The sequence below is a fragment of the Musa acuminata genome, chromosome BXJ1-5 (assembly GCF_036884655.1).
Source record: "Musa acuminata AAA Group cultivar baxijiao chromosome BXJ1-5, Cavendish_Baxijiao_AAA, whole genome shotgun sequence".
Classification (NCBI taxonomy): Eukaryota; Viridiplantae; Streptophyta; class Magnoliopsida; order Zingiberales; family Musaceae; genus Musa; species Musa acuminata.
In genome coordinates, this window is record NC_088331.1 from 41,731,891 (window position 1) to 41,750,298 (window position 18,408).

The following is an 18,408-nucleotide window of genomic DNA, read 5'->3' on the forward strand; positions in this document are numbered from 1 at the left end:
GGATGACGTCGTGCTCTTATCGACAGAGACGCCAGCAGCGTCGTGAGTCAGCCCGCCCTTCTCGGACACGCCACTGTTGGACCGAACCGCCCTTGTAACATTGCAGGAGTGACATGGCAACCTTGCGAAAACCTTACCTTCCGCTACTTAACTCGTGGGTAAATGGAAACAATTCCACCGCCTGGTCATGCGCCTTCTCGTTGCCCGATCGATTCATCGGGAAAGGGTCAGAATTGGAGTGCGAGGAAGGGAAACGGAGATCAACGGCTTCTTGTTTTTACCCACTTTCGTACATCCGTTTTTGATTCGGTGAAGAGATGGAGCCCGCTTGGGTCCACTTTCCATTGCACTCTGAAATTAAATCAGATGGGGAGACTCCTAACGGCTGAGCTTTCCAAAACGGAATTCCCTTTCCCTCTAAGAAACGGCATGTCCAACGTTCGTTCCCTCTCTCACCTTCTATATATGAAATTGGAAGCATCGAGCTCCCACGCGCAACTCAGAGAAGGAGAACACAAATCGTACCCCGAGACGACGCCATCGGATGGCAATAGCTACGAAAATCCCCACAAAAATCCCCCAAACCCTCGTCGCCCGATACCTCTCCTCCGCCTCCACCCTCGCCGATCAGCTCCCCGAGGCCCCCTCGCAACCACCGGCCCCGACACTCGACCTCTCCGACACCCGGCAACTATTCGCCTCCGTCCCTACCGCCACCCTCCTCCGGTCCCTCGCCAACCTCTCCACCCTGGCCGCAGGGCCGATCGTCGACCTGGGCGCGGCGGCGCTGCGGGCGGCTGCCGCGGCGCCGGAGGGCCGCCTCCTCCCGGCTGCCGTCCTCGGGGTGGCCCGCGCGACGGTGCACCGCCACTTCTGCGCCGGCGAGGGGTTCGAGGAGGCGGGCCGCGCGGTGGAGGCGATGTGGGCGGAGCAGGGGCTGCGCTCGATCCTGGACTACGGGATGGAGGACGCCGAGGACAGCGCCGCCTGCGACCGCAACCTCGACGGGTTCCTGCGGACGGTCGAGATGGCGTCGTCGCTCCCGCCCATCTCCGTAAGTAGTTTACTTTTGGAACAAGGAATTCATACTTGGTTAATCGTGGAACGACACCTGTTGGTTCCAGACGTTTCAAACGGAGAAGCGTGTTTTGGTAGAACGGAATCTTCGTAGTATAAATTAATTTGGGAAACGCTTCTCTACTTATGGTCGTCAATAATTTGATGGTCAATTCAAATTGAGATGATGGAGATGCTATCGTTTCAAATTCTCATTCAGACCACCTATGAAGTTGTACGTAGTTTTCAACCATTACCGGATCAAGAGGAGTAAAGACCATTGGAGAAGGAAAATAGATTAAAACATGAAGAGAACAATTCCAGTTGAGTCCAATCACTTTCATCGATCGCATCGTTGAAGTGAAGTTTGAAGTGAACCAATCAAATCCACTAATTGCATTGTCCAATAATTTTTGTTCTTTCCTCTTCGCATAATATACATGATTACTATTGTTCACATCATAATTGCAATGGTTCTACACATAATGGTGCTTCATGTTTATGAAAAAAGAAACTGAAAACCTTCATAATAAATGATAATTCTCTTTCTATTTCCTGCAATACTAGCTTAATTATCTGAGAGATTTAGAGAATGAGTCGAATTCAGACATAAGACTCCGAGCAAGTGATAAGTTCCAATTAGTCTTGTTCAGCTAATTTCAGAGTACCAAAAAAAGATCAAAATACTTGCTGAAATGCCAACTAGCTGATTAATACTCCCAGTGTTCATGTCATGTATTCAAATGAGGATGATTTATAGTTCCAAAGGACTAATGATGCTAACATAGTTTTTATGATCAGGCAAGTGTGTGCGTGAAGATTACAGCACTTTGCCCCATCTCCTTGCTCGAGAGAGCCAGTGATCTATTGAGGTGGAAGCAGAAGGACCCCACATTTCTGCTTCCGTGGAGCACCCATTCATTTCCCATTCTTTGCGACTCCAGCCCTCTCTATCTCACCCCTTCGGTGCCAGATCCTCTGACAGAGACCCAAGAGCTTGATCTCCGATTAGCCCAGCAAAGGCTGTCAAAGATCTGCCATAGGTGTGCAGAAGCTGGTATCCCGTTGGTGATCGATGCAGAATACGCCTCGCTGCAGCCTGCAGTTGATTACTTCACGTACTCAGCAGCAATACAGTTCAATCATGGAGACCAACCTATGGTCTACGGGACAATCCAGGCTTACTTGAGGGACTCCAGGGAGAGGATGGTAAACGCCGTCGAGGCCGCGGAGAGACAGGGGATCCCTCTGGGGATTAAACTAGTGAGAGGCGCTTATCTAACAAGAGAGACCAATCTGGCTCTATCTTTGGGTGTGCCGTCTCCCATCCACGGGAGCATCCAGGAAACACACCAGTGCTTCGACAATTGTGCTGCCTTCTTGCTGGAGAGGGTCAGGAGGGGATCCGGTGCAATCCTGCTTGCCACCCACAACGTTCGATCTGGTAAGTACAGAGAACACAGGGAGTTGGAAGTGTAGATCTTGCGTTGATGGTGTACCGCTACTGTGTCACAGGGCAAGCCGCTGCAGCGAAGGCAGAGGAGCTGGGAATCGGAAAGGAAGACCAGAAACTGCAGTTTGCACAGCTACTGGGGATGGCGGACGGGCTCTCTCTAGGACTCAAGAATGCAGGTTTCCAGGTGAGCAAGTACGTGCCTTTCGGGCCGGTGGAGCAGGTAATTCCATACCTCCTCAGGAGAGCCGAGGAGAACAGAGGACTCCTTTCCACCTCCACTGTAGACAGACAGCTGATAAGGTTTGTGGACTTGGTTACTTTGTTGGATGTTTCCTACTTCAAACTTGTAACATCGCATTGCTGCATGTACTACAGGAAGGAGCTCATGAGAAGACTTGCAACTGCAGTTGTTGGGAGGACTTGAAATTACACAATTTTTTTTTATTTATTTCTCTTTTTTTTAGAAAAAAGAAAGATGGGGTTATTATCACCCCATGACAAACATGTTACTAAAGTATACTAAGAGAATGTATGAATAGCGTAAGTAATAGAAGATTCGATATTGTCATTTCCTAAGTTGAGTAGTATATGAAGATTTAATTGCAGACACATATGCCTTAAAAGATTGTTGTTTAGAGGTAACCGAATGCTTACAAGCTAACTACTTACTGCAAGATAAGGATTTACATTACTGAGTCAAAGACCAGAAACCAAGATTAGAGCATAGCCAAGACTGCTTTGCGGTATCCCCTCCGTTCACTCCCATCATATTCTCTCCTTCAGTCCCTTGTCTCCTCAATCCTCATAAACATCACAGCTTTATTTTTCTTGGAGTAACTCTTCCTCCTCTCCCCCGTTTAATCCTTTTAGCCTACATTTTCGTTCTCCTTTGTCGATCTTCATCGACACATATTGAAGATCAACCATGGTGAGCTCGCTTTTCTGTCCCGAACACGAGATGAAAGAATATGTCAGTAGGTGTTCCTCAATGGGGATTGATCATGGTTTGTGTCGTTTGATATATAAGGCGAGTTCTTCGTTGGGGACGGCAGTGAATGACGAGTGCAAGCTCAAGTTCTTGGAGCTGAAGGCCTAAGAGGAGCTGAAGGATCATCATCCCCAAGATCGTGGAGAAGCTTGGCCTAACCCAAGGAGAGCGACGAAGACTTCACTGCATCGTTGCCGGCTGACGAGTGTGTTGGGTACATGGCCCCTTAATTCAGCATACGGTAGACCTTAATAACGCACAGCTTATATCAATTATTAAAATCTATTTTTTAATTTTTAAATTTTTTTTTTGTTTTGATCTATTTTAATTCATGTGGTTTTGATTATAGACCACTTAGGTCTTTATAGTTTACTCGTATTTAAAATAACCCTTATATTTTAAAAAACGCAGCACATAAGTTCCTCCCGTCAAGTTTGAGTTGATAGACATTAGAGTCTGCTTACGTGGTATGTTGATTCATAATAAACTATTAATATAATGATACATATAATTTAAGTTTAAATAAAAGATCTATTTTAGTTCTTGTGGTTTTAGTCATAGACTACTTAGGCACTTATGGTTTTGTTCGTGTCTAAAATAATCTATATATTTTCAAAAATATAACATATAAGCCCTTCCTATCAAGTTAGAGTTTACAGATGTTAGAGTTTGCTTACATGCTGACTCATATGAGGCTATTAATATAATAACATACATAACTTAAATTAAAAAATTGATATCACCATCAATAGTAAGAGAAGCGTCATCGTGGAAGTGACCACTAGCTATAGCATCAAGCCGTTGTTTCCTAGTAGGGTATCATACGCACACAGCCTCTCCTATGTTAATAATAACGATGGTTTCTTAGTCCCTCTTCCTCTTTTTAGGCGTCTTTATCTCCATCGCCTCCCACTTTGTCTTCTCTTACGTCCCCACCTATTATGATTACGATATGGTGGTCCAACTCCTCTCATCTCTGCCTCTGGCTTCTCCTATCTCTATCTCTTCTCCTTAGACTATCGGTATATGATCTGTTGCTTCTTCTTCCTCGATAAGATAGATATTTTAAAAAAGACTTAAATTTCATATATCATTAATTAATAATTTATTATGAGTCAGCATATCACATAAGCAACCTCTAACGTTTGTCAACTCAGACTTGACGAAAGGAGCTTATATGCTATATTTAAAAAAATATAGATATTAGTTTAAACATAGATAAAACCATAAAGACTTAAGTGATCCATGACCAAAACACAAGGGCTAAAATAGACCTATTTTTTCAAACCTAAATTACACGTATTAATATAGTAATAGTTTATTATGAGTCAGCATGCAATGTAAGCAAACTCCAATGTTTGTTAACTCAGACTTCACGGGAGGGGCTTATATGCTACATTTTTTAAAATATAAGGGTTATTTTAGACACGAGTAAACTATAAAGGCTTAAGTGGTCAATAACCAAAATTACAAGGGCAAAAATGAACCTTAACCAATTTTCTTTTAATATAGACTTGTGACGATTAGGACAAAAAAATAAGGGGGCAGCCATGGTTATGGACGTGGCTGGGAGAAACCACAACAACGACAGTTAAGAGCAGAGGAATAAGAGAGGAAAAGAAGAGAAGAAACAAAGGCAACATGTATAAAAACCACTGAACATATTTTAGGCCAATTATGACTTTATATATAAAGCTTAGTTAACTTAAATATGATAATATATCAATCGAACAAGTCATATTAGTATAGTATCTAAGAACATATAAAGAGTTCCCTTTATTCATTCTAAACTTACTAAACTAAGACTACATATGTCATAGATAATAAATCATCAAAAGAGTCATATCAAATGTTTCATTGCTATAATTTTAAATTAGGATGAGAATTGAAAATAAACCTTTTTATATTCTGATATAAGTTCTCCCTTGGTCAAGTCGTGATTCCTGAGTGATATCCCTTCATTAGGAAAATTAGATAGATCAAATTAATTTCATTATATTGAGTTGACATTCAAAATTGATCATATCAAGAGGTTATGGGATCTCTTTGTCTGATCCTTATGACTTGTAAATCAATTTAGTTTCTTACTATTTATTATATAAAAAAAAATATAAGTTATGATCCAAGAAATAAAATTGAAGAAGAACTAATGAGATGAATGACCTTATGACATTTCATCAATTCATTAGCAATAAAAATGTTATCATGAACATTACCTTGTTGGACAAAGGTAGATTGTTCTTTAATTAGTAATCTAACTTATCCTTGTTGTCTATTAATTAATACCTTAAATAGGAGCTTGTAAATTATATTATCGTTAGATTTGAAGTCTAGTATCATATTAAGATTATCCATCTTAGATATAAAAACTAACAAAGTTCTACCCGGGTTATTGCTTTGCCAAACATACAATGGCAATAAAAATTAGGAAAAAAAACCCTACTATACCTTGAGGTTTTCCTATTAACTTTTATAATATTTAACGTTAAATCCATTCAGACTTCTTTCAAAATCCATTTGATTAAGAGCAATATGGATACTGGTTGTATTTCTATCAAAGTTCTTTGAGTTCACGAGGGAAGAAACATCATTCTATAATATAATTAATAGGAAATGAAGCAATCATAAAGCAATTACAAAAACTATAAAGAATATACTTATTACTAGAGATATAATCCCTATTATCTAACGTATTAACTTAATTTTCTAAAAGTGACCACCTTATGGAAGAAAAAAATGTTCCTATCTCCATGGCATTAATACAATCTTCCATAGGTAAGGAATTTGTAGACTTTTAAGATTTCATATGAGTTTCTAGCTTTGTATCATCTATCAATGAGAAAGATAATGATTGATATTAGTTAACTTATGTAAAACTTTACTAAGGGGTTCATCAAGGAAATATCCTATACCATACTAGTCATCTCTCTAACCTTAGTAGATTGCAACCAAGAACTTCTAAATCTATACATCCTACACATGTTTTCTTTTAGAGTTGCCAACCCTAATTAATAAGAGAGTATGGTGAACCATAAATTGATTATATAAGAATAGTTAACTAAGACATTATCAAATCTAGTTAACACTCGAAATTTACTAAGATGATTGGTGCACTAAGTATATTTGCTATCATCATAGTAAGATTAGACATTAAATAAAAAATCTAAAAAAATCATGATAGATTGAGATAATAGGAAAATGCCCTCACTTTATCATCAATTAAGTAAACTACATAGATCACTATAAAAATAACCCATGGAGCCTACAATCTCCAAGACTAAATATTGAACCTGAAAAAAAAATTTTATATGTAAGCAAAGTTCATAGTGCAAATAGCAAAAAAATTTCTTACTTGGCTCTTCTATTATTAGGTTTGAACTTAAGAACTTTTATTGACCATATATGCTCTGAAGTTGTACTAGTACTAAGATACCAATATTTGATCGGATCTCTTGTTTGTTGTTAGAATTTACTCTTTTAGGCTCAACTTAATTTTTTTTTTTTTATGAACCACATGTTGTCCTCCTACAAGTAAGTCTCCATATTCTATGATAGAAGAATCATGATAAATATAAAAATAATTATTGAGGTTTTTGGGAGTCAACGTAGCCTTGCCCAAGACCTCCTCAACTTTGTGAGCCTTCGTTCTTCTTCTTCTTCTTCTTTGCATGGCAAATAAAAAACTAAGTAGAGATTTTATTCTTCTTCTTGTTTGCATGGCAAATAAAAAAACAAGTAGAGATTTTAAACCTTCTTTGTAAGATGCTCATGTGGTTGGGTGGATCTCTTTAGATACAAGATTGATAACTCATAAGAGATCTTCATTTATTATTCTTTGAAATGCCTCCATCTTGTTCACCAACTCATCAAGAGTAAAATGACACCAACTAAAACTTGGTTATCATCCTTAATTGAGAGCTCAAACCTATTCGTAACAAAAACCTAGAATTAGCCTAGAGGAAATTTGATATAAAAGTATTGGGTTGAAGAAATTCAAGTGACAAGCTCAAAAATTAAATCTAAGTGGAGCAATCTCAACCTCCTCTCTTGGGGGTTAGAAGTTGACCGGTTACAAGAGTAAATTCAAAGGACTAGCATTTGATTAATTAAGGGTCCCCAATAATCACTTCAGGGTGGACTCAAAGAGATATGAAAGCAAAACAAACCAACTATAAGATGAATTATTTGCACTCTAATATATGTTTTCCACAACTTGGTTAATTTAAGAAATTTTAATGAAAATTTTTTATAAGCTTTTGGAATTGAGAATGCATCACTTGATGTAAACTTACCAATGAGTGAAGCTAACAAAATCTTTTTTTTTTTTCACATATAAACTATTTATCTTAACATCCATACGATAAGCTAGCTTGAAATCCATATTATCGGAGTGAAAAAGGATAAAAGAAAGTTTGAGAAAAAGCCATAAAAAAAATCACACATCTAAAAGCAGAAGAATAGATAGGGTCATCTCCTATTAGTTAGTTGCTCTATTTTAGATATTTTCTAAAAAAATAATATTTTAGATATTATGATTTTTTTAGATATTAGTTTTAATATAACTTTTATATTTGTTAGCTTTAATTTAGAAAAAAAAATAAATTATGACTAAATATAGTTAATATTAACTAATTAAATTAAAAAGATATGTATACATATCTAAATTATTTTTAACATTTTTTTATAATTATGATGAGGTTATATAAGATATATAATAATAATAATAATAATAAAGGGTAAATATGTTAAAATAAAATTCTTCATTTGATATATATATATATATATATATATATATATATATATATATATATATTGGTTAAATAAATGTTTGAGCAGCTTATTCCACGTTCGTCGGCTTTGCGGTCAGGTCGTAGTTGTACACCGCGTTACGGTCTCTCTCTCTCTCTCCTCGACTTGCCTTCTATCTATCGATCTATCTATAAATACACACCCGCAAGAAGAAATCGTTGAATCCGTCCCTTCATCCATCCCTCTCTCCTCTTCCCTTCTCTAGGGTTTCCAAATCCACACGCAAATTTAGGTTGCGAATCCATCTTTCCTGTCTTTACTTTGTAAGGTTGTTTTGTTTTGTGTGGATTTCATGCGATCGTGTTTGAATTGCGGTGGATTTTCCCTTTTTTTTGTGGGGGATCGTGCAGATCGGACCTAAAGATGTTGGAACAGTTGCTGATCTTCACGCGGGGCGGGCTGATACTGTGGGAGCTCGGCAACGCGCTCAAGGGCTCCCCGATCGACGCCCTCATCCGATCCTGCCTCCTCGAGGAGCGCTCCGCCGACGCCGCCTTCCACTTCGACGCCCCCGGTGGCGGCGCCGCCTACACCCTCAAGTGGGCCTTCGACAACGACCTCGGTCTTGTCTTCGTCGCCGTTTACCAGCGCATCCTCCATCTCCTTTACGTCGACGACCTCCTCGCCGCCGCCCGTCGCGAGTTCTCCCAGATCTATGACCCCAAGCGCACCTCCTATGGTGATTTCGATGAGATCTTCCGCCAGCTCCAGAAGGAGGCCGAGGCTCGGGCGGAGGAGATGCGGAAGTCCAAGCAGGCCGGCCGTGTCCCCGTTGCGCCCAGCAAGAAGCAAGCCCCTGGTGGCGCCGCCAGGGGCTCGGGGAAGCAACGAAGCAGTGGTGGCGGCGGCAATGGTGGTGGTTCCGGGAAAGATGAGTCTGATGGCGATTCAGGAAAGGGGCGTTGGTTAGCGAATGGTAGTTCGAACGGGCAAGAGAACGGAATTAAGGAGAATTCTCGCGCCCCAAATACTGTTGTAAAGGGAAAAGAGAACGGAGCCCCAGACATTGGGGCTTTCGATGTAAATAAGCTACAAAAGTTGCGATCCAAAGGTGGGAAGAAGTCGCATACTGGTGGCGGTGGCACTAAGGCTGCCAAGGCAGAGCCGACGAAGGCTGTGAAGAAAAATAGGGTTTGGGATGATTCGCCTTCCGAGTCAAGACTGGATTACACGGATCCAGCGAATGAGAGAGGGGAAGGGCATGCCGAGGTTGTGGCAGCAGATCAGGGAGAGAGCATGATGGATAAAGAGGAAGTCGTGAGCAGCGACAGTGAGCATGAGGAAGATGAGGAATTGGAGAACGAGAAGCTTGGCATCAAGAAGAAGGGGTGGTTTTCGTCTATGCTTCAGAGGTAACAATTTCGACTTGGATGCCTTCTTGTTTCAATTTAGTGACTATTTTGGTGTGCATATTTCACCTGTTGGTTTGTACTGTCAGTTGCTTTGATGGGATTCATCGTCTTCCCTGTTTAAATAGTCTATTTATGATCGTAAGGGCTTTTCCAAACACATTACTCTTAGTTACTCTGGACATGACTTAAATGTCCCAGATCTTTCTATCTCTTTGTATGGTTCCTTATCAACTGATGCTCATATAGCTGAATAGTTTTCTTGTATGTTAAATGTTGCATGTGGAACTATTGTTCTTTTTTATATCAGCATTTCATCCCCTTCTGTAGTAATGTCTTATTATTTAATTTAATAACTCATCTTTTTTTATAATCCAATGTTGAGCTGTAGATTGAATATTTTGATTCTTTTCTTGTTGCATCATTCAAGTGTTACCCACCATATTTGAAATTTCATTTTCTGTAAATTCAATGGATTAATTATTATCATCAACACATTCAACAATGTATTAGGATGCCTGACAGAATTGCCCTAGCTGTTCATTTCAGTGCGTTGGTCATATTTTATCTATTAGAGAGATAGATCAGCTTTTTTGTTCTTTTATTCATCAGAATTGCCAGATTGTTTCGTGAGACTTTATGGAGAGCTCAAATGTCTATCATCCCTAACTCTATGTAGCAGATATAACAGATCACTTTTCTGGAAGAGAAAATTGTGGGGTGGTGCACAAGGTTGCCTTTTGGTTCTTGTTTATTTTTGCTTGATTATCTTAGAGCTAATCATTAATAAGGACAAGAGTTTCAAGCCACTCGAGGAAATAAAGAATCTCAAGAAATATATTTCAAAGATGTAGGACAAGTTTCAAATAGGTTTTTTCTCTTACTAATGGGATGGATACTACTATAGCAATAACAACAGGCCATTCCAATTGTTTTGGGATTGAGCTAATCATCTTCTTGGATCTGTTCTTGCCATTGTAATTTGTTGAGGGCAGCATCATCAGTTAAGTTACTGGAACCTGCTGATTCATTTGTTTGGGACCTGGCATGCTTTAGCATAGTCCATGTAGGTCCATCTTTCCTTGTGATGGATGTGGTGTCTCTGGAAATGATAAACATGAATCTGATGATAAATTATACCTCTTCCTTTCAAGCATTGATAGAGTGTTTCAAATTCCACTGCTCTTATTTAAAGTGGGAGATCTACATAACCTTCAAGCTTAACTTGGTATAGAGGTTTCTTTAGAAAATATTTCTTTTAGATATATGTTTGCTAACTTATATGAGATCCTAGAAACCATGTTTTGGCTTACTGCAGATTTTCTTCTCTGTCAAATGATGGAATTAAGGTTAAAATTACATTGCATATAGCATCCATTCATAGTTGCACAACATGGATACTCTTTCTGGTGCTTAGTCTAGAATTCCATGTCTACATTCATCAAATTAATGTGCTTGTGGTGTAAATAGTATTATACCCACCATAGTACTTCTTAGTGATAAAAAAACAGAGACTTTGCAATAATTAGTGATCATACCAGTGATTTTGCTATTAAAACAATCTTCAGATCCACAGTGGTCTTTCAGTTTGTTTCTTTTACAACTTTAACTGCTAACTCATACAATCTCAGGCAACTGCAATTGACAATTAATAATTTGTTTGGTGAATTCTCTTGGTTTCAGCATTTCAGGCAATGCTGTGTTAGAGAAATCTGATTTGCAACCAGCACTGAAAGCTCTCAAGGACCGGTTGATGACTAAAAATGTGGTATGTGGCTATGTGCTTGGTCTCATGTGCTTGCTGCTCTTTTGCATGTACATGAAATTATGATGCTTGTTTGAGCTGGGTTTGCTACTGACTTTGGCTTAGAGTTACTTTATCATGGTACTTTTAGGCTGAGGAAATTGCTGAAAAGCTTTGTGAATCAGTAGCAGCTAGCCTTGAAGGGAAGAAGCTGGGCTCCTTTACAAGAGTTTCTTCAACAGTCCAGGTTTGTTGACCCTGTTGCATTCTTTGTGTGTGTGTTTTCTGTTGCAGGTTCCATTTAACGGCAGGTGTCCTGCAGAACCTCATATGTTAATGTTGGATAACATTTGCAGACAGCTATGGAAGAGGCGCTTCTTCGCATTTTAACTCCAAAGCGGTCCATTGACATTTTGCGGGATGTCCATACTGCTAAGGAGCAAGGAAGACCTTATGTTGTTGTTTTTGTTGGTGTCAATGGAGTTGGGAAATCTACTAATCTTGCCAAAGTAAAGCATATTTCTTTTATATGCCAAACTCAACTAGTATTGTTCCATATCTAAGGTATCTTTTCTCTTTTGTAGGTTGCATACTGGCTTTTGCAACACAACATTAATGTCATGCTGGCAGCATGTGATACATTTAGGTCAGGTGCTGTTGAACAGCTCCGCACACATGCACGCCGACTCCAGGTATGCTATGTTTCTCTCCTTTTATCTTATTTTATTCATGGAGTGGTGCTACTGTTCTCTTAATCTTGTTGTTTTTTTACTAAAGAGTATGCCATCTTTCCTTCGTTTATTATTGTTTGTTGGTAGGAGCTTGTTATATGCATAGAGACTGTCAAAGATGTTCACCAGACAACTGTCTAGCCACTTTCAGAAAACATGTTTGAATTGTCACAATACCTGGTGTCTTTCTACCAAAATAGCATTGACTGGTGAACCTTTCTTCTCTGGTTTTTGTGTTGAACACTAGGTTAATATTTAGGAGATGTATTGCTTTCTGGTCAAGTCAGGTAGTCCAATGATTAAAATTAAAATAACATTAGCCAACAGACTTTGATGCACATGTACAAGTAATATTCTGATTTTGGTGCAACACGAGCAATATTACAATTTCAGTGATAAGAAAGTTGAATGGAGTAACATTGTGATACCTAAAATGCTTTGCAGATTCCTATATTTGAGAAAGGCTATGAGAAAGATCCTGCAATTGTAGCTAAGGAAGCTATCCAGGAGGCTAAACGCAACAATTCAGATGTTGTTCTTGTTGATACAGCTGGCCGTATGCAGGTAAGATTGCTTAGTTGTTTGAGGACCATTTAATTTTCTGAACACTTTGGAGTTGTATTTTCTGTAACCTTCTTCCTCTCACATATAGGATAACGAGCCACTCATGAGGGCACTCTCCAAGCTCATCAATCTCAACAACCCAGATCTGGTTCTTTTTGTCGGAGAGGCATTGGTAGGAAATGATGCGGTGGATCAGTTAACAAAGTTTAACCAGGTATGTCAACTATTTTACTCCTTAATATTGCTGGCTATTTTGCAAGAATACCTATTTCAATCTTAAATTTACATGTTTGGACTGTCCATATTACTTTGTTCAACATCATTGCAGAAATTAGCGGACCTGTCCACAGTTCCAAACGCCAGGTTGATCGATGGCATCCTGCTCACCAAGTTCGATACGATTGACGATAAGGTTGCCATCATCAACTGTTTGCTGTAAAAGTTGCTTTTACATATATCGTTTGTTACCCATTCTCTTTTGGCTTTTGTAACTAGTGGAATTTTCGTGCAGGTTGGGGCAGCTCTTTCCATGGTTTATGTTTCTGGAGCTCCTGTGATGTTTGTTGGTTGTGGCCAGTCCTACACAGACCTTAAGAAGCTCAATGTCAAGTCCATTGTCAAAACTCTGTTGAAGTGAATGTAATCTGTTTGCTCTCTCATCATCGTTTGCTACTCCTCCATGAGTTTTAAATCTCCCATGACCTCATTCCCTTGACGTTGGAAACATACGAATTATATAATATCTTTAGGTTTGGATTCATTATATTGTTGCCTCTTTGTTAACAGAATTTACTTCATTCTTTTGGTATCAGAAACTATTTATGGCTACAGAATCTTTGCTGTGGAAACTACATTGCAACTATTTACAATTAACTTAGTTCACTACATTGGATTACCATCGACTGCGTCATTATTGTACAACCCACAGCAACAATACGTTGCCACCACATTCTTCTGCCTCTTTATTACCCCTCATTGTCAACTGCACAACCAGAGTAAAATGTGAAAGAGGAAAGAGAAAGGTGGTATAATGGTTACATATCATAAACATGATATATCTATAGATATATAGCTCATGCACACATCCAGGTATGTCTACTCGTATCATAAGAGACGAAAGGAGTTGATGCCTATGGGGAGTGCCAATGCCAATCACTCAATTATGAATGAATTGAAACTCTGGTTGCCGAATTGCATTCCACTTGCACATGCATGTCTTTTGTGGTTGCACTGTATCAATAGACCAAACTTTCCCTTTTTTTTGTTTCTTTTGTTTTTTGTTTTGTATTTTGTGGGGCGAAACTTAAGAAAGTTTCAAATGGGTACCCAATAGCGATCGTACTATAATGAGAGGATTGTTCGACCTCTCCGTCATCGCACTCAACTTCTTACATATAGCTATATGAATAATTTTTAATGGCTGAGTTCTACAAAGCAAATGTTTACATGATGGTTGTAGTGAAAGAATTTATTAGATTCATCACGAGAATATCAAATTTTTTAGTGCCAATATCTAGTACAATTTATATGAGCGTGAAATTAACATTTAGTAATAGAAAAAACTTTTAATAAAAAAGAAGTTAAATTCGATCGATGAGTTTGTTCTATGGGTACAAGGTTAGGGATGACAGCTGATTTTGCTAAATGCAATATTGGAAAAAAAAAAAGATTGGTTCTTAAAGAAAGACTTTAGCTTACTTAAATTATTGTAAGGCCTTAACTATTAATAGTAAGATTTTGAGATCAAATTTCATCCTCACCATTTATCTTAAAAAAAAAAAGATATTGAGGAAAATTTATATCTTAGGAAAATGGCTGCTCTTCTTCTTCTTTATTATTATTATTATTATTAGAATAACGATGAGTTTCCATGAATTTATTAATAAATGAGGTAAGCCTCCATTTACTTGTGTCTTACGGAAACCAGTGGAGTCAGCAGCGTGAAGAAAGGAAAAAAGAAACAGAAAAAGCTGGCTGTCGAAACAACAAATGCAGAAGCGGACAATTGGATTGTTTGTTTCGTAGCTGATTTCATTCTTCCTTGATTCAATAAAGAAAGAGAATATTTTAAAGGTGTCGAAAAGTTTATCTCTCGCGGATGGCCAATGAACCTTTTTGACAATCGCCTGTTGTCATCATTCCCAAACCTGACTCGCTGTGTATGTGGCATGGCCACAATGTCAGCCAGAAAAGTCCAGCGTTCACTCCATCCTCCTATCACGAATCTCCAGAGGGTCCAGCTTGCGTCGGCAGTGTATGAGGATAGCAGAGTCCCTACGGTGTTCAGAATGAACAATGGAACTCGACACCTTTTAAAGGTACCAGCAGGTGACAGGCTCCCCCTCCCCTTCCTTTTCCCACCTTCAGTGGTTCATTTCATTTGTTAGAACTCACCGGAGCCAGTCATCAATCTCCTTCCTCTTCAGATGGCACAGGTTTGTGTGCACCATTCTTCATGCTACTTTTGGTAGCATGGATGTAAATGTTGTGTATTGTGTTGCTTAGCTTTCATCTCTGTTAATTTTGGGATCCACTGGTTCGAACAGCAAAAGGTTGTCTTGAAGGTTCTGGCCATGGTTGATGACAAAACCAAGCAGAAGGCCATCGGAGCTGTGGCAGAGATTTATGGTATGTTCCTGTTCTACCTCATACTCCATCAAGCATCATCATTCCCTTTCATATGATGGTAAATCATTGATGCACTAAAGTAGATCAAGTAGGAGCCTTTCTTCTGGTTGGAGCATCAATATTTGAGTTCAGAAACTGCAAAAGGATTTCTAGCTTATTGCACATATAATTAGGATAACAGGGATGTTAATGAAGAGTTCAGATCTTACAACAGAGGTTGCACATAAAAACTCTACAATATTGATTTAATTACATCAATCAAAATATAAATATAGCCTTTGATTTGGACTTTTGGTAAGTTTTCTTTTCTTTTTCTTTTTTTTCGTTTTTGGTAAAACCAATCCATGGTTTTATCAGATCCTCTGGCTTTTCACCTACCAATGAAATCTAACATTAAATAGATTACTATTTTTGCACCAGAATAAGTAGTACAAGAAAAGTTGCATCTCTGCTACCAACAAAATGAGAACAAAACAATTATTATAGAAAGAATAATGAAAAATGAACTCACAGTCCGTAATATGGTCTTCCATCTTAGTCTATTTTCACTAACTTAGCTTATTTCTTCGAAGAAAATTATTTTGATAATGCAAGATATAAAACTAAATCGTCTGACATTACCTCCATCAAAGTGGCGCATAAATTTACCAAGAAAACTTGTTTGCTGTCCCAAGGTATGAGCATCTTAGATTACTGAGACATATAAACTATTATGGGCTATCCATTAGATACGATGTGATTCTTGGCTCAGGCATTGATTTCATAGAAGCTGATCTGAAGGAGCAGAAGATGACCATCATAGGTGAGATGGACACAATTGCCATAGCTAAGAAGTTGAAGAAGATGGGAAGGATCGATATAGTATCAGTTGGACCGGCTAAAGAGGAGAAGAAAGAAGAGAAAAAAGACGAGAAGAAAGAAGAGAAGAAAGAAGAGAAGAAAGAAGAGAAGAAAGAGGAGAAGAAAGAAGAGAAAAAAGAAGAGAAGAAATGAATGATCAAGTGGCAGCACGTCAGCATGGTCTTTCGTCACAATAAACCGAGGAGCTATCCTATGTCTCGTTAATGGCATCAAGAAATCGTCAACATCTTGCATCAAAACCATCCTCAAATCTTTTGAGTTGCACATCATAAGAATAACCCCCCCCTTGGAAACATTTTGCTGTAATGAAGAGCATCCGTCTTTGAAATAGCCTTGATATGCTCATGCGTTGCTTACATAGTGTCCATCTATGAATGATAGGCAGCATGGATGTCAAAACTCTCACACAGTGTTCTTGGCAGCAGATTTATACAGCATTTTCTTCCTCCTCTCTGTGTTTACGTAGGTCAGTTTGATTCAGCAGTAACCATGAAAAGAAAAGGAAAAAAAAATATTAACCCTAATCACAACAAGCTTCATAAAGAAATTGAAATGCACAACTGAGGCAGCCACTACAACCAGACACAAAACAACAAGCTCAGACGCAATCGAATTTATCTGTTGCTTTTTGCCCAGATGCAAACAGCTTGACAAATGTTGTGCTCGAAAATGACAGCTTAATTAATCTACATTTTCCAGGTTGTATGTGCAAACCAGTTAAGATTTGACATTTTGTATATATATATATATATATATATATATATATATATAATACACATGTGTAAACTTGTCATTCATCATGGGCTTGTCTTCAAGTTCAGATACCTGATTGAATTATCAGAGAAGCCAGCAGCGAGGTGTCTGATCCACCGACTAGTGTTTAGCCCTCGAGAATAAGAAGGATCTGCCCTCTTCTACGGTAGCAAATGAAAGATCTCTTACTTCAAATCAATAGGAAAATGATGGCTATAAAATGGAACTTCCTGCCAAACCATCCAACACCAACAGAAAAAAAGGAAGAAGAGGAATTATTTATTCTTTATGCAAGTAAATTGATATATAGATTTATATAACTTTTTTTTGCAGTGATAAGCAACGAAAGTGAGATTAAGTAATGTAGCTGACACCTTCAAAATTTGTAGGATAAAACCTAAACCCCTAATAATCTAAGGCAAGTTAATTTGATGATACATCCATAAACAGGTGGCTAGAAGTGATTCACTTGATCTCTAAGGGTTTCTTGACTTGCATTATATGCCAACATCACAAAGCAAATCAGTGTTAACTAATGTAGGATGGTAAGATTGTGTATGAGGTTATATCCAAAACAGGATGTTTCTGGTCCTAATCAGTTTGGTTTGAAGCATGGAGAACCCCACGAACTCTGCCAAGGACAGACATACATACGTAAGTCCACCAACAAGGGATCAACAACAACATGCCATTCCCCCCAGAAGTGCTTCGTTCCACTCGACTACTCTCTGATCTAATCGCAAACAAAAAGAAATAGATCGGTGTGTCGGCCACAAAATCCATTAGCGGCCGACGACACTAACCAGAAACTTATTGCAGTTGTTGGAGTGCCGTCTTCGTGGACATCAAAGTTGGCTTCGTGCTGCACGGTTACCCACACGAATCCATCTCTGTGAGAGTCTCTCAGATTTTGAGATGTGTTCTTGAGTCGACGCATGAAGCAAACCAAATAAAAACAGCACAGATGTCGGATGAGCTGTTGATAAAAACTATCAAATGAGACCAGAAGATATTGTGTAGGGCAGCACAAAACCATGACACAGATGTGTTTCACAAGTCATAAGAATAAAACATAAAATTACTTTCAATCTTGAACTCTAACCTTGTTCCAAAGAGATACAAAATGTTGACAGTCTAAACCGACAGTAAACATAAAATCTGTAATATGTTGTATTAAATACGAAAATAATTTTTTATGTCATGATTGAAATCAAATAATTAGATCTGATTTAACGATGCGTACCTTTTGATGTCATCTAAAAAAGAATCTCTGTTTGATATGCAAATGCATTGTCTTTAATCCAAGATCGATGTAAATCTGCAAAGAGGAACTAGATCCTTCTCTTCTCTTTCTATCATTTCACACGACCATCTAGATTGATGGTTAGAAAAAAGAATTGAGAGAAAAACTGTAATTCCTCGATTGAGATAACCTTTCTATTTCTTCTTATGTTCAGTCCCTAGAGGTT

General features: G+C 38.5%; 3 protein-coding genes across 3 annotated transcripts; all 3 read left to right on the plus strand.

The window, feature by feature from the left end:
- Window positions 1-391: 391 nt before the first annotated feature.
- LOC135674336 (proline dehydrogenase 1, mitochondrial-like) lies at window positions 392-3,088 on the plus strand. Its single transcript, XM_065184104.1, has 4 exons — window positions 392-1,054; window positions 1,858-2,500; window positions 2,572-2,812; window positions 2,888-3,088. Exons 1-4 carry the CDS (start codon window positions 545-547, stop codon window positions 2,934-2,936), a joined length of 1,443 nt encoding a protein of 480 aa, XP_065040176.1. The 5' UTR covers window positions 392-544; the 3' UTR covers window positions 2,937-3,088.
- A 5,287-nt stretch (window positions 3,089-8,375) lies between these two features.
- On the plus strand, window positions 8,376-13,457 carry LOC135674338 (uncharacterized). The gene is made up of 10 exons (XM_065184105.1): window positions 8,376-8,541; window positions 8,660-9,661; window positions 11,342-11,426; window positions 11,554-11,649; window positions 11,759-11,911; window positions 11,987-12,094; window positions 12,578-12,697; window positions 12,786-12,911; window positions 13,026-13,109; window positions 13,209-13,457. Exons 2-10 carry the CDS (start codon window positions 8,673-8,675, stop codon window positions 13,332-13,334), a joined length of 1,887 nt encoding a protein of 628 aa, XP_065040177.1. The 5' UTR covers window positions 8,376-8,541; window positions 8,660-8,672; the 3' UTR covers window positions 13,335-13,457.
- A 1,517-nt stretch (window positions 13,458-14,974) lies between these two features.
- Window positions 14,975-16,542, plus strand: LOC135674339 (heavy metal-associated isoprenylated plant protein 39-like). The gene is made up of 3 exons (XM_065184106.1): window positions 14,975-15,132; window positions 15,244-15,325; window positions 16,077-16,542. Exons 1-3 carry the CDS (start codon window positions 15,124-15,126, stop codon window positions 16,316-16,318), a joined length of 333 nt encoding a protein of 110 aa, XP_065040178.1. The 5' UTR covers window positions 14,975-15,123; the 3' UTR covers window positions 16,319-16,542.
- Window positions 16,543-18,408: the final 1,866 nt, after the last annotated feature.

Excerpts from the sequence above, each read along its gene's own strand:
- LOC135674336 (XM_065184104.1), top strand. The coding sequence starts at position 545 with ATGGCAATAGCTACGAAAATCCCCACAAAAATCCCCCAAACCCTCGTC. Across the intron at positions 1,055-1,857 it reads CGTCGCTCCCGCCCATCTCC|GCAAGTGTGTGCGTGAAGAT; the intron begins GTAAGTAGTTTA and ends TTTTATGATCAG. Across the intron at positions 2,813-2,887 it reads GTAGACAGACAGCTGATAAG|GAAGGAGCTCATGAGAAGAC; the intron begins GTTTGTGGACTT and ends CATGTACTACAG.
- LOC135674339 (XM_065184106.1), top strand. Across the intron at positions 15,326-16,076 it reads AGCTGTGGCAGAGATTTATG|GCATTGATTTCATAGAAGCT; the intron begins GTATGTTCCTGT and ends TTCTTGGCTCAG.
- LOC135674338 (XM_065184105.1), top strand. The coding sequence starts at position 8,673 with ATGTTGGAACAGTTGCTGATCTTCACGCGGGGCGGGCTGATACTGTGG. Across the intron at positions 9,662-11,341 it reads TTTTCGTCTATGCTTCAGAG|CATTTCAGGCAATGCTGTGT; the intron begins GTAACAATTTCG and ends TCTTGGTTTCAG. Across the intron at positions 12,095-12,577 it reads CACATGCACGCCGACTCCAG|ATTCCTATATTTGAGAAAGG; the intron begins GTATGCTATGTT and ends AATGCTTTGCAG.